General features: G+C 26.1%; 1 protein-coding gene across 2 annotated transcripts; it reads right to left on the bottom strand.

Moving 5' to 3' along the window:
* Positions 1 to 24: 24 nt before the first annotated feature.
* Positions 25 to 23,516, bottom strand: LOC122858421 (A disintegrin and metalloproteinase with thrombospondin motifs 12-like). Of its 2 annotated transcripts, none has more exons than XM_044161316.1 (16): positions 23,466 to 23,516; positions 21,345 to 21,509; positions 12,199 to 12,542; positions 5,545 to 5,794; positions 4,763 to 5,064; positions 4,393 to 4,667; positions 4,104 to 4,250; positions 3,843 to 3,999; positions 3,654 to 3,743; positions 3,242 to 3,557; positions 2,990 to 3,117; positions 2,400 to 2,849; positions 2,046 to 2,308; positions 1,044 to 1,549; positions 791 to 964; positions 25 to 696 (listed from the first exon to the last, which is right to left on the bottom strand). In XM_044161316.1, the coding sequence occupies exons 2-16, from the start codon at positions 21,427 to 21,429 to the stop codon at positions 545 to 547; spliced, it is 3,639 nt and encodes a 1,212-aa protein (XP_044017251.1). In that variant the 5' UTR covers positions 21,430 to 21,509; positions 23,466 to 23,516; the 3' UTR covers positions 25 to 544. The 2 variants fall into 2 exon arrangements, with proteins under 2 accessions (XP_044017251.1, XP_044017259.1); XM_044161324.1 differs by having other exon boundaries at positions 4,393 to 4,664.
* Between the last annotated feature and the right edge of the window lie 4,411 nt (positions 23,517 to 27,927).

The following is a 27,927-nucleotide window of genomic DNA, read 5'->3' as shown; positions in this document are numbered from 1 at the left end:
ATATACACTCGTTGACTTTTCGACGATTTTTCCTTTTTTTTTTTTTTTATCTTTTCATGTCTTCTTTTCATGACAAAATATAATCCATTGAGTTTGAAAAGCTTTTTTTTTTATATTTCTTCTTTCCTTTTTATTTTTTTACATATACAAAATAAAAGTTCAACGAAGTTTCTTATTTATTTTATTTAAAACAAATTTATTCTTAAAAAGACTTAAAAAAAATTTTTACGTCCAGCGTTTTTTTTTTGTATTTTTTTCTTCTTGTTATCAATTATCATGATGATTGTCTTTGAAACATTTAATAGTGACTGTGTTTATTTTGTGTAATAAGCGTCTCAGTGTTATAGAGAGTATGTACACTGAGGAATAGTTTGAAAGTTAAATGGTCCGATTTTATCAGGGGCTATTTGAAAGCAAGTCCACAAATAACAATCTCAGCAACATCATTACCACACTCAATCTTGAATCCAATAGATTTATTTAACTTGAATTGCTGTGATGAGCATTATTAGTTATTTTTCTTTTATCTTGTTTAAATTAATTTTTAATTTTCAAAATCTTGACGACGATTGTGTCGAGCATGTCGTCGTCGTTTCGAGCATGTTGCACAGCATTTTTCACGTACTGTTGGTGAACTATCACACATACGTTTGTAAGTATTGCACATACGTGGTGGAACAATAATATCTTTACATACTAAAAAAAAATAAATCAATAAAATCATATAAATATATATATTTTTTTTCCATAAATTAAATTAAATATTCAATAGATTAATTTTAATATTTACCAATTTTTTCATCATTACACTGTCGTCTATACTGACATCGTCTTGTTGACAATGGTTTTTTATCTAGAAGACAATTATCAGATACTTTATTTGTGTTTTTATCTTTACAAATAACTTCTCTTTGTTTAACACCAAATTTCACAGCACATGTTGCATTGCAAACTCCCCATTTACCTTTAAATTGAATAAAAAAAAAAATCAAATAATTGAATGTATTTTTATTAATAAATATATATAATATAAATTAACTCACCAGTTATCCATTTTTCACTCTTACAATCTTCACTTGATGCTGGTTTATTTTTTGAATTACAATCACCAGTCATTGAACATGTTACTTTTCTTGTTCTTTTACCTTGTGTACACTGGCTCCATTTTGATACAAGCCATTTTGGTTTTGTATTGTACATTGAATTATCAGAATTTTCATCATTATCAAATTCTAATATTTCTGGATCATCTGTTGTATTTTTATCAACAGTATTTTGTTCATTTGTTGTATTATAAAATGAAAAAACTTTATTATCACCATAAAAAATAATTGGTATTTCAGATGTTGATCCACATATTGGTAAATTATGACATTTACCAAATTCTTCAGGTTTTATATTTTTATCACATTCACGATCTGGTAATGCTAATTCACTTTTATCTGGTTCTTTACCTGATGATACACACATGACTGATCGTTTTCTTAATGCATCAATACCAGGTATTGAACATGTTACTGGACACATTTGCCATGGACCAATCCACCACCTGAGAAATATTCAATTGTTAGTTGATACTCTGGTCACGCAGTCAGACAACTTTTGATAAGTTTGCCCTTCGGATTTATGACTACATACATATAGATACTGTAAATGATGGGTATAGGTTTTGAAAGTTCTCTCTGAACAGAAACAAGACGAAAGACAAAGAAAAAAAAATAAAAAAACTCCCCAAGAAAAAGAGCTAAAAAAAAAAAAAGATATGAAAGAGAACGGGGTAATCGAACTTTCTGAACCGAGAAATATAGTTATAGATGAGTTTTTCAATGAAAAAAGGAAATTGTTGAATCCACGGAAATAACCAGAGTGTCTAGATTCCATTCAAACAATCTATTAAAAGAAGATCATCATCATAATGATAATTTATTTCTTTATTTTTTTTTCAAACTGAATAAAATTTTCAATTTAAATAAAATAAAATAAAAAAAAGAAATGAGGATAGAAATAAAAAGATAAATATAATTTTGTTTTTTTAAATAATTTACCTGGCTGGACATGGATTTTTGTTGCATTCACGTAAAACAAAATCAGGCTTTGTTTTTTCATTGCAAAACTTGTCTTCAACAACACCACTTTTTCTCTCTTGGCAAAAAGCGTGGGAAGTTTGTATACCACTACCACAAGTTACTGTACAAGTAGAAAATTCTGATAAAACCCATGTATATTCTGGTGCACGATCAGGCTCTATTTTTGGTACTGTATAATCATAACGAAGTCCAAAATTACGATAATGTCCGCGATAAATCAACTAAAAAAAGAAAATTACAATTTTTTTTTAATTCTATACATACACTAATTTGTATTTAAAAAAATTAGAGAAAATAAAAAAAACAACTTACATAGATAACAATGTCACCTTTAGTTGGTCCAGGAATTCTAATTTTTTCTCTGTCATAATCACGTTCATAAAGAGCAGGTGTACCAGCAACATTATACTCACCGGCAAATGTAATTTGTTTTTCCAATGAAATTGAAATATTTGTTTCCCATGGTCGTTCTATTAAATTAACACCATATTGTTTACCTTGACCAGGAACACTTCGTTTACCATTGAGATAATATTTATCAGTGTTTGGTACACCAATACCAATGTAATTTTTGCTGTTACCAAGTTCCTCGATTTTGATGTTCCTTGAACCAGCTGGAATAATGATAACCTCACGATATCCTGGACCCTCATTTTTTTCATAAATTCCTGATATTGTCTCGCACTGGGTACCATCACCATGACATATTCCACAACGATCCTCAGTAGCATCAGAGTCAACAGTCCAGTCACAGCCAACTTTCTGTGCGTCCATTCAGGAACGTTGATTTTTTTTTTGTTTTTTGTTTTTTTTAACTGTATTGAATTTTTTTTTTCTTTTTTTTTTTTTTTTTTTTCTTATAACAGTATTAAATAATATTAAAATTTATTTTTTCAACTCACTCTACATATTCCAGCGATGCACATGTCCCTTGTACCCACGTTGCATGGAGTACCATCAAGAACTGCTTCCCCTTGTGGAACAATCACGGTCTGTTTTGAATCGGTACAATATAACTCGCAAGGCTCATCTTGATTTTTTCATTCAACGTTGAACAATTATTGATAGACAAAAAAAAATATAAAAATAAAAATTAATTAGTTGTTTTGTTTTTTTATCTTTTTTTCTTATTATTAAAAATAAAATTAACTCACTTTGATCAAAATATGGTAGCCAGGTATAATTTTTATCTTTATATTCACCACCATCATAATTACTACATTGCATACTCCTAAAACTTTGAAAGTCATCAGGACAAGCCTGGGTGTTGCAGATCTTGTAACGTCGCCTTTCACCAATGCAAAACTTTCCGCCGTGGGCTGGGTTTGGATGATCGCACTTCCGCTCCATTATTGATACGCCCGCGCCACATTCGCGGCTACATTTGCTCCAGTCACCCCACTCACCCCACCCACCGTCAATTGGATTTGGTCGATCAGCCATCGGTACACATTTTTGATTTTGACACCACTTTAATTAAAAAAAAAAAACAAAATTCAAATCAATTTGTTTATAATTTTCATTTATAAAAAAAAATTCCTTTTGATTTTTTTCTTTTTAAATTACCATGTGTTTGCCACAAGTAGTTCCTGGGGCTGCTGGATGAAGCATTGTATGACAGGAACCATTAACAACACACCATAATTTTGAACAAATCTAAATTCGTTTAAGAAAAAAAAAATGTATATAATTAATAAAAAATCCCACGATTCGTATATTATAAATTTTTTATTTAAATTCAAAAAAATAACTTACTTCTTGCGGTGTTATTGTTATACAGACAGAAGCTTCACGTACACCAAATTGAAGACGACACTGATGCTCGGCATTGTACATTGCCCCAGGCGGTAGTTCCGGGTAAGCATAGTCATGAGATGTTGGCTCGTCTTCCAGGCACTCACCTTTACCTTGACTGTAGTTAATATTGATGAATCGTTAATTATCATTATATATATCAAGTATATAATATTATATCTCTAATTTTAAATTATATATATATATATATATTTTACTTACTCGAGAAAATTTATAATATCACGTCTAGAACATTTTGACCAAGCAACACGTACTGTTTCTGCCTCAAATGTTGGTGTCATTACATGAAGAGTTTGTCCATCTCTTTTGTTACATCCAATTTTTTCAGTATCATGATACATGCCAAAGCTATTATAAATAATTAAAAAAACAATATTATTATTTTATAAAATTAAATTGACATTCATAATAAAATAAAAAGAAATAAAATAGATAATTTATTGATATTGATAAGTGTATTGAGAGTGCATATATAAAATGTAAAACTAACTTGTGACCCAACTCGTGAGTAATTGTATGAGCAAGTGTGATACCATTGTCCTCATTGACACTGCAACTTCTATCAGGCTGACACATACCACCAACATGAGCCACTCCCAGTGTGCTACATGGTGTATTTGCCTTTGAGCATATATCTTCCCTTGTAACAAGTATTGCAACATCATGATGATTTGGATGTGTATCATCACCCGGATTTAATTTCAATTGCCATTTACAAAAATTATAAAGTGTTTTATCAGCATTAACCGTGATATTAAGTCCCTGCTAATTAAAAAAAATAATAAAAACATGTTTAAATTTATAAATATAATTTTATATTGAATATGATGATAAAAGGCAAACAGGAAAATTTAAATTACCTCGATTTCATCTTCTTCCATTAAAATGATTCTAACGACAACGACATTTATAAAATTACCAATAGTTGGATCATGATAAAGTGCTGATACCATATTCATGATAGTTAGTAAATAAGTTTCAACATCGCCATCCTGATGGAATGCCATCATTGAAGTATCAGCAACGACAAGTGCTTCAACGTGTCTTGGACGACTGATTGATCTTTTTGAACGATGCCATCTTTTTTTTTTATGAGCATGACCTTGAACTTGAACGAGTTGTGGTTGCTGTTCTGTTGATGAGTCAGTTTGTCTTCTTGGTTCTATAATAAAATGTTGCATTTAAATTAGACACATAAATCAATCAACATATGACAAATATGATAATGAAAGATATATAAATTGTTTTTTTAAATTATTCAAATTACAATATAAATTCAATCGAATTATTTCATTTTTTTTTTTCTTCACTATATAAATGTTAAAATATTTATTTATATTTTTTTTTTTTTATTAATAATCATATTTTGTTATTTTAATAATTTTAATTATAATATAACTGAAAATACTAATTTACAGTTTGATTAAAGAACTTAATTATTTAATGTAAATTGCTTGATTACAAGAGTTTGAAATTAAGATTTCATTCAAGTACCTGATGAATAGCCTCATTGCATTTTAACTTGATATAGTTTCTTGTTTTAATAAGTATTTGTTTTTCAATATTTAAATATTATTATTATTTTTTTTTTTTAAATTGTTTTAATTTTGAATGGAAAATTAATTAAAATTTATTTTTGTACCCCGTGTTCCACAATTTATTCCTTGCTTCTTTTTCCTTTTTCTACGACGTCCACGATCGGCGCCAATCTCAACTGCTGTTGAACGCCGGAAGACAAAATGAGGCCTACCAGACATTGAGCTTGCATTTTTACTATTAGTATATCGTTCTGTGTCTACTTGTCTTGTTGAACGTTTACTTGTAACACCCGTAAAAGACTCGTCTACTGGCTCCAGCCAGAATTCACCGTGATCACCACGTAATACACCAGCCTGTAATTAAAAAAAAAAAAAAATCTCATTCATTAGTCTCATCGTAATAGAATTTTATAAATTAATGTAAACGTTTTATAAATTAATTACAAATTATTAATTTTAATCAAACACAAACAAATAAATAATTATTGTTTTTTTTTTTAATTTTTGAATAAATTTTCTGCAATGAAAAAATTAAAACAAATAGATAAAGATGATACAAAAGTATGGGTTTTAAAGAAAAAAAAAAGTATTAAAAAGTTAGGCGCCGACCGTGAAAACTATGGCGCCAGTCACCACAAAAGCAGTCAAGTGCGGACGTTGTACAAAAAGGCCCATGACTTGGCGCCACACGAGCCATTCTCAGCTACATGTCTACCTTTCGCTGCCTTTCGCTACCTTGTTTTTCCCATTCTCATGTCCATCTTTTTTTTTTTTTTTTTAATTTTTTTCTTTAATTTTTGTTGCCCCCTTCTTATTTTTTATTTTCATTTTTTTATATACTCTTGTCTCAGAAACTTTGATAGTCTTCCACGAATAATTTAATTTTTTTTTCAACAAAATGTTGAAATAATTTTTTTTACCAATTATTTACAATATCTCAATTATACAATAAATATATTCTAACAATTTTATTACATTATAACAATGTTGAATTATTTAAATATCGTTTTTATCCATTCAATTAACTTTTTTTTTTTTTTAAATTTATTTTTCATTATAAATAATATAGATAAAAACACCTTTATATTTTTATTGAAATATATATATGTTTATCTCTTGTTGTATTTTGTAATCACATTGTTTCTTCTTATGTACATAATATTTCTGGAATTTTATTATAAATAAATATGTATTGGCTGAGTGTTTGTAATGCGCGTGTATGCAAACGCTGACTTGTCGCGAGAAATACAACCGATATCTCTTAATGAGAGTCAGAAATATATCGCGTGTATTTTACACTACTTGTGTTTATCTGTATGGCTTTATACATATATTCTATGTTCATGTATATGTATTATCCACGAACAAACCGCATAGCCAAGATCCGTTTAATGGCACCAGCACTACTGCCTCAAGCTTCATGTACCTCATGTTCTCATGTAAACCTAGAAATTTCACGTTATACTGAGTTTGTATATCTCAGTCTCTCAGTTGATTCCATAATATACATATATTTGTTACTTTGAAATCATGATTTTCCATCAGACTCAATTCTATATGCATGTTAAATTTTTTTTTCCTGAAAATTACACTGAACTGTATATACTCGTCCAATTAGTACAAAATCTTCAAAGAAAATTTATCTCTAATTATTTATTAATATACAAAAAAAAAAACAACATAAAATTTATATTAAAAAAATTAAAATTAAATAAATAATTTATTTGAATAAAAAAAACAAATTTATTTACCAGTAAATCTTGTATGTTGTCTCACTGAATTAACATATCATTAATTTATTTATTTAAAAAAAAAAAAATAAAAATATTATTTCGCATCATGTTGAGAAAAGTATAAAAATAGTATAGAGGGATTTATTCTCGTTTCGTCTTAAAGTAGCATCAAGTGCATAGCTTAACTCATAGCTAATAGCTATTTTTGTGTTAGTATGTGTGTGTTGTCATTATTCTTTTTATTGATGTAAATGTATTTACGATCGTAAATATACCCGTATCTACCTTGCTAGACTATGTATAAATTATCCATTGAAGCTTGATTATTGTATCGGCCAACTAGACATTTACTATGGGCGGTCTTAAGTTGAGGTAAAAATTACATTATACATTGACCAGTTAACGCCCATGTTTTATAGTTTATGCCAGCTTCTCGACATCCTTTTAACTTACCGATGATAAACATCGTTTATTTATTTTATTTATACTTATTTTGCGGCACTTTTATTCATTACAAATGTGTGTTTCAATAATTACTATATAAAATTTTACTCTGTTGATGGAACAAGTCAGTTTAATGAATTTTCAATTTAAATAATTATATATCTTATTTTTTATTTTTTATTATTTTTCTAGTACTATGAAAATCAACGTTATGTTATTGAAATTTATTAATATTTTTTTTTTTTTCAAATAAACTTATTGAATATATAATAAAAAAATAAAAAAATTTTAATTAAGTTATGTCAATTAATTTTACATATTTTTTTTTCAAAAGTATAATTTTTTAACAATTTAAAATAGAAAAAAATAAAAAATTAGTAATATATAGAAAACCAATTATGAAGATCTTGATCACATTTATTCGTTAATCGAATTTTTATTTTGCATATTTTTTTTTTATTGATGGAAATTTAATTGTATGATGCATCAGTCGTGCATTGCATTCATACGACGAAGAGAAAAAGAAAGAGAAAAAGAGAGACTAGAGAATATGCGTATGTTGAATATTAATATATGGTTTATTAATACGTGTGTGTGTGTGTATGTTTGGAGTCCTACTGGTGCAAAGATCCATAGTTGAAAAGTTAATTGAGAGCATAATCAATTTCATTATCGCTGTGGTTAGTGGTAAGGTAAAATATGATGGTTAATAATCAAGCAGCAGGGTACCAATATAAATATGTTTTAATGAACGATGATTAGAATCTGAATAGACTGTATTACCTAAGAACTTCTGTTTTATTAGTGTACAATTAATTAATTACCAATAAAAACCATCCGAAAAATAATCAATCTAAAACGAGAGGAGGAAAAAAAATTGTTTTTTTTTTCTTCAATTAAAATTTCTAAATTGTATATAGATTTGTTTATTTTTTCTTTTAAATATGTTAAAGGATAAAATTTATATTTAAACGTAGCATTAGAAATTTGATATGGCTATATATTGAAGAATTAAATAGCAATCAAGAATGGCAATCGAAACGCAATCGTGATGTTCCAAGAGCTATAAAACTTTCAAATGCAATTGTACAAAAGTGGCCCGTTCGTTTTGCCCCACAAATACATATATACACCCTCTGGCAATAGTCATTTTGGCATGTATACATATTCTCCCCCATTTCAACATTTAGCTTACTTATTTTCACACTGTAATCCAAAAACCAGAAATTTAAAATCTTATGATATTACAATGATATTATTTTCAACTCAATTTAATTAAATTTGTATAGCTAATATTTTTTATATTCATTTAATTATTCCAATTCATTTATTACCAAATAAACAAACAAATAATAGTTTACCAAATTTAATTTAATTTTTTTTTTCAATAAACCCAACAACAAACAAAATAATATTATCCTTTGACCATAAAATCAGTGACCCGCATATTATAATTTAAACGACATCAGTGATCAGTTAAAATATTATTTATTTATTCAACTGAAAATTGAATTATCACTATTTTTATATTATAAAAATAACAAAATATAATATGATCTAAAAAAAACAGAAGAATAATAAAATTAAATTGATAAAAACAAATTTCTAAAAAATAAAAAGAAATATATATATGTACCAGAAAGAGAAAAAGGATTAACGATCATTCACATTTGCACGGTGATGTGTGTTTGCGTGATCAGCACAACGTGCGTGTTATGATTTTTTCGTGGATCCTCGGGCATTGAAAAAAATTTTTTTTTTGATCGAAGGTGAGTTGGTATCTCGATGATGATAAATGTTTCCTGCAGGCATTGGGAATAGAGCGGTGGCAATAGTAGGGTGAGAGAGAACAAGAAAGGGTAGTGATTTATGCTGTCATTAGAATGGTGACCCCATAGCTACTTCTGCGCGAGTGGTGTATGCATATACACCTCTTCATTGATGCATTAATTTTCCACAAATACATATTATTTGCAAGAGAAAGCACAAAGAAATGAGTATTGAGATTGATCAAATCGATAAAGACAAAATACAAGACAAAAAAAATTCAAAAATTTTATTATAAATTTTTAAATAATTAATTGCATGGTATATATGAGATCATACCGGATGTATCTGAATCTGTAAGTCGATCTCATGATCTTATTACAAAGAATGAGGAAAAAAATAATATAAAATTTTTTTTTTTTAAAAGTATAAGAATACTTGAAAAAATTAAAATAAAAAAAATGAATAAATAATAAGGAGAAAAGACGTTTGATCGAAAGACAGACAATATAATTATGCATTTATGTAGTTTGTGATTATATCGCACATACCAGACAGTATATATATATTATTTTCATGTACACCAAATAAATATACTTTCAGCTACTTAATACTGAACCCCATAACCAATTGTAAACATACTTAAATTGTCATTTATAGTCATTTTCATTACATCTCTTGTATTTGATTATATGCATGACATATATTAATACATATTTACAAGTACTTGTGTCGAGTGGTTTATGTCATAAAGTGACAACATTTAAATTGTATTATAATATTATATCTTTAATAAAAAATATTTAAATAAAAAAAAAAAAAAAGAGTAAACATATAAATAAATCATTACTTTGTCTTTGTTGATTTATAAAGTAATAATAAATGACATAAATTGCTTTATTCAAGTCATAAATTTGTCCTCAAACTAGATTCATTGTGTTGCTCATTGAATAGAATATTTGATCGTAAAAATCATGATCCATAAGTCAGAAAATTACAAATATTTTCTTACGACATATAAAGTTATAATAGTATCAAATTTATATACGTATAAAATAATCGTCAAGGCATATTGATTTCGAATTTTCGATTTATAAATTTTTTTTTTTGTAAATAAGTTTTTTCTTATTAATTGACAAGTATTCTAATTAATTTTGCATTTTTATATTGTGTATATTTTTATAGCCGGGTTTGTAATCGTGACGAATTGTGTCTAAGACTTTATCGTATATACATATAGTGTGTTTGTTAAGAAGAGTCACGCGATTAGATTCATTGCATGGCAAGTATTTTGTTGGCTTTATAAATACTAAAATCTGATAATATAGTTTTGTTCAAATATTAATGATATTGCAGTGCACTTTGCAGTGTTTATTATTTAAATATTATTTGATAATTTAATTTATAATTTATGTGATTAAAAATTTTGAATTTTAAAATAAAAAAAACGAAAACAAAATTATTCAAGGAATATAAGTTGGTTTGATATTTGCAGGAAATTGAGCAATTATTATGTCGACTTTATTGCGTGAGACCCGGACACGTCTGTAATACAGTCTTTGAAAGTAAATTAAAATAATCAAAATAATATATAAAATGAAGAGAAAAATATATGCATAGGATGCGAGTTTAAATAGTGATGCTGACATGTTGGTTATTGTGTATGTATATTTATGTGTGTCTATATAAAAGTGGGCAAAAATACAGACAGACACGTAGGTAGTATACAAATCTATATATTATGTGCACTTCACATTGAGTTAAATTCAGTATTATAAGTTGGGTGTGCCGTCATAAATCTGTCAGCTTGTGGCAAATTAAATCATTATCTAGAAGCTCCTAGCAAATTGTGCTGACGCATAATATTTTTTCAATTATTGATATTTATCTATAATACTATATATTTTTTTCATTTTTATTTTATAATTTTATTGAATATTCTAGCTCTATTATATATGATTGTTTAATGTCTCAATAAAAAAAAACAAACATAAGTTTGACGTTGACCAACCCTCACTGCGAAAAAAAAAATAACTGAGGGAAAAAAAAAATAATAATAGTAGCACAGTAACAAATCCTGATAAACTAAATTGACAATTCTAAGCTGATAAAATTCAATAACAAACGTAATAAAAAAATAAATAAATAAAGATATTAAATAAACTATTAAACAGATAGAAAGCTCCAGATAATCCCTCTATCAACGTGATAAATTATGAAAATAGAAAAGATTCTTTTTTTTTCTTATTTTCATTAATTAAAAAATAAGTAATCTCTTGTTAATGATACTTTAATTGCAAATAATTAAATAATATACTTGGGAGAAATTTAAAAATAAATATAAAATTAAATAGTGAGAGTGTCATGATGCATGTTGACTTGAATTTCTCATAGTAAGAGTTATCTTTACTTGTAATATATCCAACATAAGAGATATCAGAAGACACATTGCCATCTTATACAAGACTTAAAAGGTTAAAGCTTCCAACAATCTCAAGTACGAAGACAGTGATGACATTTGTGAATAAAATGGACAAGAATATTTTAAAGCGTTTTCACAAAGATTGTATTTAAACCAAGATAATTGCATTCCAAGTAATGTTGAATTGTCACGTTGTTTTCTTCTTTTTAATTTTCTCTTTTTTTTGAAAAATTTTAATAGTGTATATATATATATTTGAACAAGATTAAAATGAAAAAAAAAAAGACATAAAGAAGTAGTTATATATAAAATAAATAAATAATAAAAAGTATTTAAAATTTATATGTGATATTTGATTTTGAATTTTTAAATGACAAATTATAATAACTCACCAAGCCATTACAAGCTGACAGTGCAACAATAGAATTCACATGACCCCGAATAAATCCACGATAATGACATTTACTTGAATAATGATCATGTCCTGAATTTCGTGTGTGAAGATTACGTTTACGTCGTTCTATCAACATTCCAGGTGATATAAAATTTGTTGATGGTGTCAATTCAAGATGATATTGTAAACCAGATATTGTCAATTGATAATGTAATTTAATATCATCATTATTATCATGATGATGATTTAATTCATTACTTATGTGAATACCATTTTTTGTTACTTTTTTTGGTAGAACAATTTCATGATCGTCCGTCGTGCGTTTATCACGGCTATAAGTACCTAAAAACAAACAACAAAAAAAATAAAAAAATAATTTTTTAATTTCTAAATAAAAAAACCCAGATTAAAAATTAAAATTAATCAAATATATTTTATTATTAATTTTTTATTAAATACGTGAGAATTAACCTTTTAAATAAGTCAAATGTAATTTATCCAAGTCAAGCTGTGAGGAAAAATATCAACTTTCAAGACTTGTGTGAAAACAAAAAAATAAAATTGTTTTTTCTTTTTTTTTTTTAACGATTCATTATATATATATCGTTACGCAAGACATTTGGCCAAAGGCGAGTTAAATAATTTGAAAAAAATTAAATGAATAAAATGTTAATGATTATATCGTTTCACGCTATGATTTATCAAGTCTTAATATATTACTATGTATAATAATAAGCATGATTTAAAAGGAGATCTAATGTCTTGTACAATGAGCATTAATTTTAAAGTGGTATATGCTCATGGCTCCATGAAATTCGATATACGTTAGATGATAATAAGTCGGTTGGGGCTTTCAAGCGACCAGGACATATTTCACGAGGAAAGGAACCGACTAATCCTTGCCCACATGACCCAACAGCTAAGAGAAACTAGGTAGAAGAAAACGAGAACGATCTATCCTTGGGAAATGAATCTTAAAAAGGTGCTGAAACAGTGGGTATTTAAAAAAAAAAAAAAAACTTGGTAAGGAAATGTCTAACCAAAAAGTTTAATCGTCCAAGATAATTTACTTTTAATTTATACTTTTTTTAATTCATTTTTTTTCTTATTATTTAACACTTTTTTATTTTATTATTTAACTTTTTTTTTTTCTTTTTTTTTCAATTATCATTTTAATATTTATATAAGAAAATTTCAAGAAATTGGTTTTGTCCAAGAAATTTGTGACTTTATTACGCTTATGATGACGATGACGAATGAGGTGGAAAGTAGCTGATACTTTTGGATCGTTTGTCAAATATGTCATTTGATATTAATAGATTTTTCCTCGAAATTTCAACCTTTGACATCATAAATTTTATATTTATATATATTGAAGAGAGGTCAAACAAATGTATTTGTTTCAGTGTGTACATTTACCAATGAGCTTTATTGTCATAAGGCTTTGTTTAAATATTTGAGTTATGGCAATTGAACTAAATATAATTGTAATCAAGAATTCCAATTTATCGATTACATTGTATACCATTAGAATTAATCATTTATCTTTTTCTCCAATTATATCAGATGGCTGTATTATTTTTTGTCATTTCATTCAATTGTTTATAGATCCAATAAAAATAAAAATTTATATAATAATTAAATATTTTGCAACACTTTCTAACTATTTATTTATTTTTTTTTTGTTTCAGGATGAGCCTACACACAGTGGTCTAGCAAGGTTTTATTTTTTACACTATAAAACTTGAGAAATATCTTCGGAATATGTGTACGATAGGAAAAAGCATGATTCTTGTTGATGTCACAACGTGATATCGATCTTTGATCGTGTGCGATCGAGTCATCTTGGGGCATGCAATCATTGACGATCAGTTATAATATAACCGTGAAAGGTATGTGTTGAAAAGTATATATTAATACTAAATGCGCAAAAAAAAAAATACAACTCATTAATGATCATCACACATGCCACATATATTTCCGTATAGTAGTCTCATTGGTTATTTAAAAATTTTTTTTTTTCATTAAAATTTATAATAATAATAAACAAGTATAATTTATATATAAATTAAAAAAAATTAATTAATTAATTTAAGTAAAAGGAATTATTGATAATCACATCTTCTTTTTGAAATATGAGTTTTTTAAATTTATCGTTTGATTATTATTTGCATTAATAATTATTTCGAATTGCTACTGATGTGGCTGACTACAGTATTTCCATTTAAATTGAATAAATTTAATTAAAAACAAATTAATTATAAAAAATAAAAAAAATTACATTTTATAAAAAAATAAATATGACACTGACGGTGTTGAGTTTGTAACAATAAAAAGTCGTAATTTTAAACTGCGTATTTTATTTGTTTCCTATTTGTATATAAAAAAAAAAAAATAATATAATATTCATTAATTTTAATTTATATTTTTTTATTCATGTTAGATCATCTGTTTATCATGAAAAAACATAAATAATTTAAGATAATTTAAATTAAATGACAAATTACAATATCAAGAAATGAATAAATAATAATAAAATTAATATAAAACAAAAAAATATAAACAAATAATAATATTATTTTTTTTATAAATGTAATTTTTTATATTTTGTTTGAAATTGTTTTGCCGCAAATTTATATTGACGATGGGCGTTTTAGAATATAATTGCCAAGCATAATTGTCGGGTATATGATAAACGATATCATTGCCTATACGTTGCCGTGTTATATTGTAAGTAAATTAAAAAAAAAAGAATGGTAAAGGGAATTATAGAGAGAGGAGAATGACGATTAGTTGAGTTTGTTGTCGACAGGCCTCGGGTAATTGTTGCACACCTGCGTAATTACAGACTCATGCTACACATTTATTTTAAATTTTATGTATTTTGCATTTTAGCATAACATTAAAAAATAAAATATAAAATTAATTGAAAATATCAGGTCACTATAGTTTGTCAGAAATATTGCATTCCATTTAACGTATTAAAAAAATATTTAAGTATTTATCACAACATTTATCGTAATCAAAATTTTAATTTAATTTGAAACAAAAAAAATAAATAAATAAGAATATATAGCTATTTAAGTTGTGATAAATTTTTTTAAACATTTTTAACTCGTATATTAAATTTTTTATTAACATTGGATTACGATAATGTTTGATGACTATATTGACAAGTGTAAATAAATAATAAATAAAAAATATCTAGTTAAAATTAGCATCGGTTTGTGTAATTAAGCAATATTAATATCGCTTATTTGGCGATGAAAAGAAATTAAATAAAAAAAAGTTAAGCTACTCTATGGTAGGTTTCTTATTAAAAAACGCTAAACGCGATGTGATTTTTTATCTCAAAATACCTGCGCATTACCGCTAAAAAGTAAAAACCAGTTTAAACGTGTGTGACTCACTGTGTAGCCAAAGACCCACCCGAGACATTTAATTTTGCGACCGTGACATACGATCAAAGAAATAAAAATATAACAAAAATAAAATAAGCTTTTTTTTCAAAATCAAAACATGATAAAAAGTAAAAAAAAAATTATTATTTTAAAAAATTAAACAAAAATAAGGAAAAAACTTTTTCTTTTTTTTTTTTACAATTTATCATTCATTAGCATATGCAATTTTTTTTATAAATCGATTTCACAGAAAACATGCGAGAATTTAGTTAAATAAAATTAAATAAAAAATGACATGCACAAAAACTACAAAATGACACGAATAATTTGATCAAATCATTGGAATTTTTAAGATAAGATGTTTAATTTTTATTTATTTAAAAGATTTGTTTTACTCAGATAATTTATTCATTAAATTAATTGGACATTGAAACATGACTCAAAAGACATCGATGTTATTTTCCTGTTACGATTAAAAATTTTCTTATATTTTTTTTTTCTATATATACTACGTGTGTATTGATAGATTGTTGTATTATTTATTTTATTTTTTTTACATTGTGCAAGACATCAAATGCATACAGATTGTGCACTATTTTCAAAACAGTGGCTGGCTCTGTATAGTTATTAGATACATGTACACAAAAGTCACGTACATCTCGTTTTATGATTGCCCCTTGAGTATAACCCAGATGCTTTGAATTTAACACCAAATTAGACAAGTTTGATTTGTAACTCTCGAGACTATTGAAACTCTATTATAAACGTTATTTTATTTCAACTCAAAATCAAAAATAATTTAACATATAAATAAATAAATAACATGCACTAAAAATTTAAACATTTTTCAAAATTTTATATTTTCATTATAAAAATAATAAAAAAAAATTCTTTTATTTTCTTGACACTATTATTTTTACATTGTATAGTAAAAAAAAATTAATAAAACGAAAAAATATTATAATATAGAAAGGGTAGAATGTTAACCTGTTTACTAAGAAGATTAAAGCATCGTGTCCGTTTTTCGCACGCGGCGGCGTTAGTGGCTTCCCGCAAAGTTTTGAACGTTCCAAGAAACTCGAGCGCGATTCAGGGACATCTTGACACTGTTAACCGTATCATAAATCACCACAACACAAAATCTTTGTCCTTCCTCTTCATCTTCTCGCCTCGTTTAAATGTAATATCTCTTACTCTTCTCCTTACAGTGTTCCCATTCTCATATTTCCTTGCAACGGAAACCACATCATAACTGCGCTGTATCCTTCAGTATGTATATTATAATGGCTTTAAGGACATTTTATTATTTTTTATTCTCAACATATTCCCTTTGTATAAATGAAATATTTAATGGATCAACCATGCAAAGCTTATTTTATATTACAGTACACTGCATTATTTTGCAACTTAATTATTATTTTATATATTAATATGCTTGTACATTTTTGTATAATAAATAATAACATAAAATATATATTAGATGCGGATATTTGCAATTATATAATATGACACCATTTAAGAATTGCGCGTTAATATTTAAAAAAAAAATTTACTACCCACTAGTAGTCCTTTCGATGACTTACTTTTGACGGTAATCGTAGGTGGGATCAATTAATCCAACTGCTTCTGTATATTTATTAATAAACAAATAAATAAAAAATTAATAATTCTGATAGTAAAAATCTTTTTATCATCAAAATTATTAATTATATATTTATTTTTTATTTCTATCAAGATTACTGTTATTTTCCATCACAATTTTATTTCATGTGATAGAATTAATTCTAAAAATGTCTCGTTTGGAGAAATCTGTTGAAAAATATTTAGAGTAATTTATATTTTTATAATTTTATGTTATTTATGTTATTTAATTTTTTGAAGCGCCTCTAAAGTATGGATTATTTATTAGTGAGTTTATTGGATTTGACTAAAATAAATAATGTTACCCAGTGAGATAAAATCAACGAGAAAAGAGCATTGATAATTAAAGCAACTGGTGAGTGTGCCATCGCGGCTTCTTTTTTCATTTTATTTATTTATATATTTATTTATTTATTATGAATATATGTATATATACTGATATTTTTTATATTCATTTTAATCGTCGACATATCGGTTAATCCGCCCCAGCATGAGTGGGACGTGAGACGATTATATATCGTCTGCAAAACGTGGGTCGAAAACGTGCGCCGGCTGCTCGTCTTTGATTTTTTTATACACCTTATATTTCATAATCACACTATTTTTTATTTCCATACTGATATAAATAATTTTTAACAAATTTTCTTTTTTTTTTTTTTATTTCCTCTACAACTAATAATAAACATGCATTTTAAACATCACAAATATAATATGATACCACAATAGAATTTGGAAAAAAAAAAAAATTATTTTATTCGCAGTATATTTATATTATAATAAATATTTTTATAAATTTAAATTTTTATTTTTAACTTGCTGATAAAAATGAAAGATAATAATAAAAAAAAAAAATAAATAAAAGTGGAATAAAATATTCAACGGTCTTCGAAGGCAAAAACTAAAAACACCTAAGATTGAAATCGCGGACCTTCGAAGGGGTTAAGTTGTTTTAAAACTGGCGCCGAGACTGGTGATTTCATTTGAATATACATATATACACAATTCGTTGTACGGAGTCAGGCAAAAAAGTGCGTTGTTTAAAGATCATCTCGTCGTGGCGCCTGCCACATACATTAATACAAATAAATGTATACACACAAATTTATAATACAAATATACTATATCCAATGTCAATGGAGAAATGAATGAATGAATGCGTATAGTACAAGTATGAATGAAAATAAAATGCAATACAAATTCTACGCCTTATGTCGTGAAATTTTCTCGACATTATTATTTTTCTTATACACACACATTGATACCGCATTCATTTTTTTATGTATGTATATATAAATGCTTCCCACACACTTGAGAACAAAATTTCAGTCCGAATAAATTCAATCCGACACGGAAAGAGAAGGAGAATTGTACAGCAGGTATAACAAATCTCTTCCAAAAGAAATTTTCATTTTTTATTTTATTATTAAAAAAAAGCTCTCTAGCAGTAAATTATTTAAATTTTTAAAAATATAAATTGCTAAGTCTGGGATTTGAGAGAATAAAAAAAAAAAGATAATATTTGTAAAGCTTTTCAGCATGGATATCATAAAGGTTATGTAGATTTTTATTTGTTAAAAAAAAAATGAAAAAAATCGTTTTAGCTTTAAACGGAGCATAAGTACACGTAAAATAATTTATAGAATAAAAAATTAAATGAAATATATTTTTTTTCAATTTATAGTAAAAATTTATATTGTGTTGAGGTAAAATTGTTTATATATTTTGTGGTTTTCTTGTCAATCACATGAGTTTATACATCCTCTATTATTTTCTACTCATTGCGGGAGTGTCTATCATTTCATTCTTCAATTTGCAGTTACTTTGCCATCTAAGTCTGACTGATGGACCGATTTACGTGGGCGTTACGTAAAATAATATAAAAAAAAAAATGTTTGACAAAAACAAAACAAATGTAGAATAATAATCAAAAATTAAAGTTGAAAAAATATATAATGAAAAGGAAAAAAAAAAAAGGATATATAAGCACGAAAGATTTTTACCGCGTGGGTTCGTTCAACCAATAATGAAACGGCCGATGTAAGGCCCACGCGAAAAAGACGATCAAGTGATTTCCCCGTGAGATACAGTTTGCGCACCACCTCTTTCACCCACATGAAAAAAATCTTGATCATCAACATATATATAAAATAAAATTAACAAAGGTAACAAAAAAAAAATTTATTATATGACTATTTTTTTTTATTTTGCAGAATGTTGGTATCCGGCGCCATGGCTTGAATTGACTAAGGATTAGAAAGACGCCGACGAGGTCGTCTTTTGAATTTCTCGTCATTCCGACACTGCAAAAGTAAGAGAAGATAAAAAAAAAAAATTTAAAACATTTATGCCAAATATGCTCCGCGTGAAAACATTCGTTCCGCCCCGCTGGCGATCTTCTTTCGGCAGTGCCCCAAAAAAAACCAAATATAAATAAATAAAAATAATATAAATATAAAAAAAAAAAAAAAAAAATGAAATAAACTAATAAAATAAATATAAAAAAAAAGCGCAGTAAAATAGTGAATGATAAAAATATAAAACTAAATCAGCATTATATTATTCGAAAGAATAATATAAATATATATTTTTTGAGAAGGGTTCTTGGTTGAATAATCCGATTGGAATTTTGTCAATTCCCAGAGAAGGGAATTGCCGAAATATATTTGTATACATATAACAGCAAATTCATATATACACTAGCTCTAAATATTATATTCAACAATTCTTTGTCAATATAACAATGTGGTTGTTACTTTTATTTACACACCGACCCAGACAACAACTTTGTCATTGTTTATGCTTGGCGACTGATATGCCGACAGCTCACATTGAGAGAGGTGTGTTCCCAGACAAAAGAGGGAGGTGCATATACAACACGTCAGCCAATCGATCGAAATGAATATATTTATATTCTATTAATTTGTTTATAATTTTAATCGATTTTTTAAATAAACAACATTCAAATTTTGGCGCGAAATTTAAATTCTATATTAAATTTAAAAAAAAAACACAGATGCATAATATATCGGTTGGATAACGTGAGAATATAATTGACCTGGGTGGTCAATCAATTAGTAATATTAAAATCCATACGTGATTAATTGGATAATTAAAAAAATATTAAATTATAAGTTAAATGCAATAACTATCATTTTTTATTTTTTTCTATTTTACCAATATTTTTTGCTACGACATGAAGTACATCCTGGATTTAAATTAATATATACAATATAAATATTTATAGTTTTTACTATTTTGTTTAAAACAATGAATATTAAATGGAAAATTAAAATTGAGAATACAGTTGCTTTTTGCAACTGTCTTGCGTGTATTTTAAAAATTTAAAAATATAATTTATATACAAAAGATCTCTTAAATATTAAACATTGGATTCATTGACAGGTATATAGCCTACGCGATTTTCGTTGGTCTTGATGCCGCAGGTGCGCGGGCGTAAGTATATAAACGTATGTATGCATTATTTATTGCGTTTAACCCACGCATTTAAAGTTTATTCACGATACGGCCGACAGCGTTATTCAATGGGATCCTCCATGAATGGGATTCTACTTCTCATTTATTTTATTTATATATATATATTTCTTTTCTTATATTCACTCGAGTTAAATCACACCGAACATTAAGGCAAAACTAAATGAAATAAGAGAAAACAATAAGAAAAATTTATATAAGAATTTATTTTCTTTACAAAGACTCAAGCAATTATAAAAAAAATAAAAACAAAAAAAATAGTGATTACAATATTGCTTTTCATAAAATAAATATTCCAAATTCAATCGACTTAAATTGCTTTGAACAACGCCCACATAATTATCTCAACAATGAAGGGGTTATTTAACTCTTTTTGTCTTTAAAAAAATTTCAATAATTATCCTGCCAATTGTGAATGAAAAAAATAAAAATAAAATAAATATAACAGTATTTTACAAATGAGATTGTTGAGACTTAAATAACAGGGGAATATAACAAGTAAATATTTACAAGGCTAATTGAATGTTTGTTGAAGTAAAAAAATTATTATTATTATAATAAAAATAGAATAATTAAGGTGATTATTTTATAAACCTTTGAGTTGTATTACCTCTTATCCAATTTTTTGATTGTGCATTAATATTGGTAGCTAGTGTCATCAACAATACAGCTGAAAGCACGACAGACCAATGCATCTTGTTCTCCACAATGGTGAAAAATAAAAAAATTGGAAAGAGTTTAAATTCACGGTGTTTGCCTCATTGTTGTTCTCCACCTGTAAAACAATGTAAAAAAAAAAAACAAATATTAATTACATCAGATAAATATAATAACGTTTAATTTTGAATTTGTTCCAGTTGTTAATGCAGAGACAGTCAAACAGTCAAAGTAAACAAATTGTTTGTAGCTGGGTGGGTGAGATAGGGCGGTCTGAATGTTGGACAGCAACCATTTGCCGAGATTGTCACGGCTCACCAATCTCAGAATACATTTTAGTTACGGTAATCACATTTTATTTATTCTCCCTTTTATTTTATTAACCCCTTCGTTATTGAGCCTGACAAGTTGCTTTTAAATTTTTTTCGAAACACATATTCATGACATGATATATATACATTGTTTATTATTCAAGTGTAATTTACTGTATACCTTCATGACTGGATCCATGACATGTAACTCTAATATAAAACTAAAATCACGTGTTATAATTTTTTTTTTTTGCAAATAAGATATAATGTATTTTTTAAGATTATATATTTCGAAAAAATGATTAGGAAATGAGTAATATAATGTACAGTTGTGAAGAAAAATAAAATTTTTAATGGACATATGAATGTACAAACACATTTGCTTGTCTTTTGATATATTCAAGTGTCTTATCAGTGACAGTTGGCAGGCGTGTACTGAAACTTCGTGTGCACGCCTCAGAACCACTCAACGCGGCTCTCAATAAACAGATATCAATTCAATATTCTCATTTTTATTGCGTGAAAGGTGGAACCATGATAGCATTATACCCACGCGATTCATTAATGCTTCCGTAAATTCGTACAAAATTATTTTCTAATTGAAATCTCATCAATTTTTTTTAATCCAATATTTTCACATGCTTCAAACAAAAAAAAAAAAATGTATTACATAATTTTTACTCCAAATGATAAATCAATTAATAAAAAAATGAATAAGTATAATTTTTTCAAGAACTAGTTAAGAGAAAAAAAATTATATACTTGAAAGAAACGTGTTTGTAATAAAACAAAAAAATTATATAAAAACAAACAACAAAAAAATGAGAGTAAAAAATTTAACAGCCGTTGGTTTGAGTTAAGAATCCATACAAGACACTTATAAGATCGTCAGTCATTATATTTGAAACGCCTGGATGCTTTAAAACACGAGAAGACTAATTGCATCAGAGTGTGAAAAATATTTACACACCATAAAAACATCATGACGTAAACTAAATCAGGCGTTAATGTTAACGTAATAATTAAAGCCAATATTTCAAATTTTTTATTTATTTATTTTTATATTTAAAAATTATTATTATTTATTTTTAATTGTTCCATTATATATTTTATTATTTTTTTAATTTTATTCTAAAGTTTTGGGTTTTTTTTTGTCTCAAAATTTTCTTTAATTTTTGCGTTATCTTAAAAACAAGGTGCATGGGATTTACGAGCACAAGGAAAGGCTGTAAAATTGTTCGGGATGAATTTTATTTTTTTTCCTTTTTTTTATTAACAAGTTATACATTCAGTTTAATTTTATCTCTTTGTACAAGATTTTATGTTTTATGACAATAATAAAAATAATAAAAGCCACGTTGAATAATAAAATTTAAAAAACAACAACAACTAATATATATAGTATGTTTTAAGTGAGGTGATGATGTAAAATTTTTGTTGTTGTTATAAAGTGAAATGTTGACCGTCTCGGAGTATAAATTTCTTGATGATACTTTGGCATGCAATACAAGGCGCCATCTCACACGCGCCCTCATTGTTCGTCATCGTCGGGATTTGATAAATTGCGCGTACAAAATATGGTTTATTTATGCCTTCAAATTAATCACTAATACGTCTATACAAAAGTTAAATATGCCATTCTGTCACTCACAATTTCATAATACAAAAAAATAATAATATATAAATAAACTAATTTTTAAAATCAATAAATAAAACAATCAATTGCATTAAAAAACATATATCTACAAAAAAAAAAAACATACCAAATCGGAGCAATATTTTTTTCAAAATAAAAAAAAAACACTTGTTTTTTATCATAAATCACAAATTCATATAAATATACACTTGATAAATAAATAAATATAATTTTTTTTTTTTTTTTTTTTTTTTTTAAATCACCAGGATATAGAAAACACTTGAAAATGTCAATAATCAAATTTTTAACACATGAATAAACATTATAATAAATTTAAAAGAAAAACTATATAAATCACTTTTATTTTTTATGTTTTAAAAAAAAATTTATTATTGGTCCAGATAGAGAGCGCGCGCGTGCTATATGCATCGAATGAATGCACAGAAGATACCGCTCGTTTCACTTCACGTTGTATATTGCAAATGATTTTTAGTAGCCGTGTGGCAGGAGATTTCGAAGTCATGGGTACGATAGCCGTCACAACACTAGTGGCCGTTTGTGGTCCGCCTCTCTTCCCCCGTTCTTTTCTGTCGTGTTGTATATATACATACTATTCTGTATGTCGTTCTACCTCTTCTTAGTTCTCTCTTCTCTTTGAATCATATCAGCATCTTTCAATGTCTCTATATGTCTCTTCTTTTTATATTATTTATTTATTTATTTATTTTGTCTCTCTTAATCTTCATGGGCCATGTCTATCCTTGGTTCACGCCCGCACAAAAGTTAAGCCGGCCGGCTAGTTGCCCGACTGACTGACTCTTCACTAATCTTTTGACTGTCTGTCACGGATGATTTAACGTATTTCAAAACAATAACGGCGACAAATTATCGAAAAATTTCATCTATTCAGATTTTTCAATTTTGCAAAGTCATTTTCGTTTTGTCAAAGCTTTAGATATGCTTACATAGATTTCTTTTTTTTTTTTGCTTTTCTTTATGCACTATTTAAAATAAATTAACTTTTGATGATTTCATTAGATAAAAATATTTGAAACAAACAAAAATTTATATCTTTAATTTATGGAATTTTATTTTTTATATTATAATGAAATTATATAATTTTTTAGTATTGATAAATAATTGGATTAATCTTTAACAAAAAAGTAATGTCAAATTTTTTTAAAAAAATAAATTTGCAATATATATTGTGCTGATCTGTGAAGTAACACCAAAATCGGACTTTGTCGTCCCACGTAAACGACTTTTCTGTACAGTTTTATTCTTTAGCTGTATATATGTATTTTTTATGCTGACCATAAGTCGTTGGACGAGTACCAACATATACATATTATATATTTTTATAATCCATACACTTTGATCGATTAAATAAAACAATTTAAATTCATGAATATAAAAAAATTTCCTTTTAAACTACAAAAGAAAAATATATTTACTTTTTTTAATTTTCTTACAATTTTTATCTATGATAAATGACATGATTATTTTGAAAATAATATAGGATTCAAATGTAAATATTATTGCCAAGATCATTGACCCAATATTATAAAGATTTATCATTTAGAAATTTTTTTTTTTTAATTTTGAAAATCATCTTGTATTTTTTTAAATTGAAAATTTATTATATCATGACTTTGCAATATTTCATCGAATGCAATCAACTGATTGATGAAAATAAAATGACACAATCCTTTTATTTATTTTATTATTATAAAATTTTCTTTTTAATTTTTTTTTTTTAATAACTAATTGCTTTTAGAAAATTTATAATATTTAAAAATAGCCTAATGCAAAAGAAATATTTGTCATCAAAATTTCGCCCACAATTAATAATAATCTTTCAAATATTACCTCATCATTTTTTTTATTTTGAAAATTTTATACATGGATCACTCGACTTTGTGTCGCCAAATTTTCTTATTTCATCAGTATTTATGGATTGAAATTTATTTTTTTTTTTTTCAAATATTTTATATGGCACGTTCTAAAATTTACACCGACCCACGCGGACCTGTTCGTAGGAAGCACTCAAGTGGTATATCAGCTACCAGGTGCTGATTACATTTATAAACAAAAAAAATTTAAAAAAAAAAAAAAAAACTATTCCTTTATTTGACTTTTTTCTTTTTTTTTCTGTCCCATCAAAATTTACATTTTGGTCAGCAACTAAAAAATTATAATAAATAAATAGAAAACCTAAAGTTAAATATAAAATTAAAAACAAAATAAAAAAAAAAAAAATATGAGAGGCGTCAACACAGTGGCGCCTGAAGAGTTCATGAATTCAACAGTTTTACGAGCCAACGCAATTATCATAAAATCGAGACGCCATGTACAATCAACTGAACTTGCAAACATTTTATTTATTTTATTATTTTCATCTGCAAGATTTTGTATTTTTTTATAAATTAATTTTATATAATATTTTAAACGAAATATATTGCTTTGTGAATTGTCGATTATATGTTTGAAAATGCATTCGTGTATAATATTCATAAGTATAAATATTATATAATAGTAATATTTATATATGAATAATATATAAACACATTTGTGTGTTTAGTATGAAATTCTATTGTGCCATTAAAATGCAATTTATTAGGGTTTGCTTGTTTCTGGTGTATTTTTTTTGGATATATTAGTTATTCTCTTTTTGTTTTCATATTTAAACTAAGCATGCACTTGTATTTACATATGCTTATATACAATATGTATACTGCTTTTATATATATACACTTATGCAGTCCATACAACATTCTGGTTATCAGTTTTGATTATTTTTTTTTTTTTTTACTCAACAGGCGTCTAGTCACTTATTTTGGATATCTGTCTAGTCGTAACTGGCGCCTTGATACGCAAAATCTTGATGTTAACAACTAAAAATCTTCTCTTGAGAGTAAAAAGATAAAATATTAAACCTAATAATTGCACTAGGCTTACAGTCGCCATGGAGAAATTTTGAGTACCATGGAGAAAAGAAAAAAAAAATAAATAAATAAATGAAAAAAAGAAAAAAAAAAAACCAAAAAATAAAATGAAAAAAAAAAAAAATCAAAAAAAAAGAACTGATAAAATCTTGGCGCCACGTATTATGAAGTGTCTCGACTTGGTCATTAAATAAATATTTTTGTTTATTTTCTAATTTACATTTATTTTTATATTTTTTTTCAATTTACTAAAAGTCATTATAATAGAAAATTTATTTAACATAACAATCCAAACAAATTAACAATACTATAAGCGTCAAGTTTTTTTTTTTTTTTTTGAAGTTAAAGAGCTTTTAAAGATGAATACGCAGTTAATACTTTGAAATTTGAAAAGAAATGAAAATGTATTTTATTTTCAAAATACCTACAGTTTCTCAGTGTCGTTCATTATAGTAATATTTTCTTTTTTTTTCTTTATTTTCTTCCGACCCTGACGAATTGTCATATCGCTCTGTCTCGGGGTCAAATAGACACTATATTTGATGGACTGATGACAAGTGAATTTTCCGCAATTTTCAAAAATAATACATCAACTCAGGTATAGAAAACTTATCTTAAAAATTTTGCTTAGTGCATTTTGTATGAAAACAAACAAAAAAAATAAAGATAAAATAAAAAGTTTAGATAAAGAAAAGCAAAAAAAAAAAAAAGAAAATGGGATTTATCTAATGTATTTGATTAAATATTTTTTTTCACAATAAGATTTAGAAAAAAAGTTAGTCGCAGTAAAGTTTTAAACTATATGATTGCCGGATATACGAAGGTGACTGAGAAAGCAACACCTTTTCATATCGAGCAATATATTTTGTATCGTAAAATAGCCCGAGGTTCAATTTTATATTAATATGACTGGGATAAAAATTGATTCCCCAAGATTTCAATGATATCGACTCTACACACATATTTATTATTCAAATTATTATTTGTTAAATTTTTTTTTTAACCTGTTTTTTAACAAAAAAAAATTTGTTCTTTATTTTTTCATTTAAAAAATTTAATATTTATTTATTTTTTTTTGTTTTTCTTTTCCTGTGCTTGCAGACTGAAACTTTTTTTATTTTCACCAACAAAATCCACAATTTACGAGCGTGTAAATAACGGTAAAAAATTACACGATGCAAATATGTATATTTCAAAGAGTATGTTTGTGTATATAATGTGGTTTACCCTCATGACATTTTAGATCATGTTTATATTTATTTATCAAATAAAATCTTGAATTTACTATCAACTAAATATTATTATTATTTAAATACTTTAAATAATAAAAATCTAATAATTCCGGTTCTATTAGAATATATTTCATTTATTTCTAAATATTTTATATTCCAATTTTCTAACTATAAGAATAATTTTTTATAATAAAATAAAAATACTTCTCGGTTATAATTTACATCTCAAATTGTTATCCATAAATATATTTATTTTTACGTGTTTCGAATTGTTGAAAGGAATACAAAAAAAAAAATGAAAATTACCATGGTAAAATAATGGCTAGTTTGAAAATGGGAAAAAGAATTGTTGCAGAGTGAAAAAAAAAAAAAAAGATAAACATAAAAAATATATATAAATAAATAATAAAAA

The sequence above is a fragment of the Aphidius gifuensis genome, linkage group LG1, assembly GCF_014905175.1.
Source record: "Aphidius gifuensis isolate YNYX2018 linkage group LG1, ASM1490517v1, whole genome shotgun sequence".
NCBI lineage: Eukaryota > Metazoa > Arthropoda > Insecta > Hymenoptera > Braconidae > Aphidius > Aphidius gifuensis.
The sequence above is the reverse complement of the archived record's forward strand: the minus strand, read 5'-3'. Positions and strand labels throughout refer to the sequence as shown.

Coding starts and splice junctions, on each gene's coding strand:
- LOC122858421 (XM_044161316.1), bottom strand. CDS start 21,429: ATGCATTGGTCTGTCGTGCTTTCAGCTGTATTGTTGATGACACTAGCT. Junction 2,309..2,399: donor AAGGTGACATTGTTATCTAT/GTAAGTTGTTTT, acceptor TTCTTTTTTTAG/TTGATTTATCGCGGACATTA. Junction 1,550..2,045: donor AAAAATCCATGTCCAGCCAG/GTAAATTATTTA, acceptor AATATTTCTCAG/GTGGTGGATTGGTCCATGGC.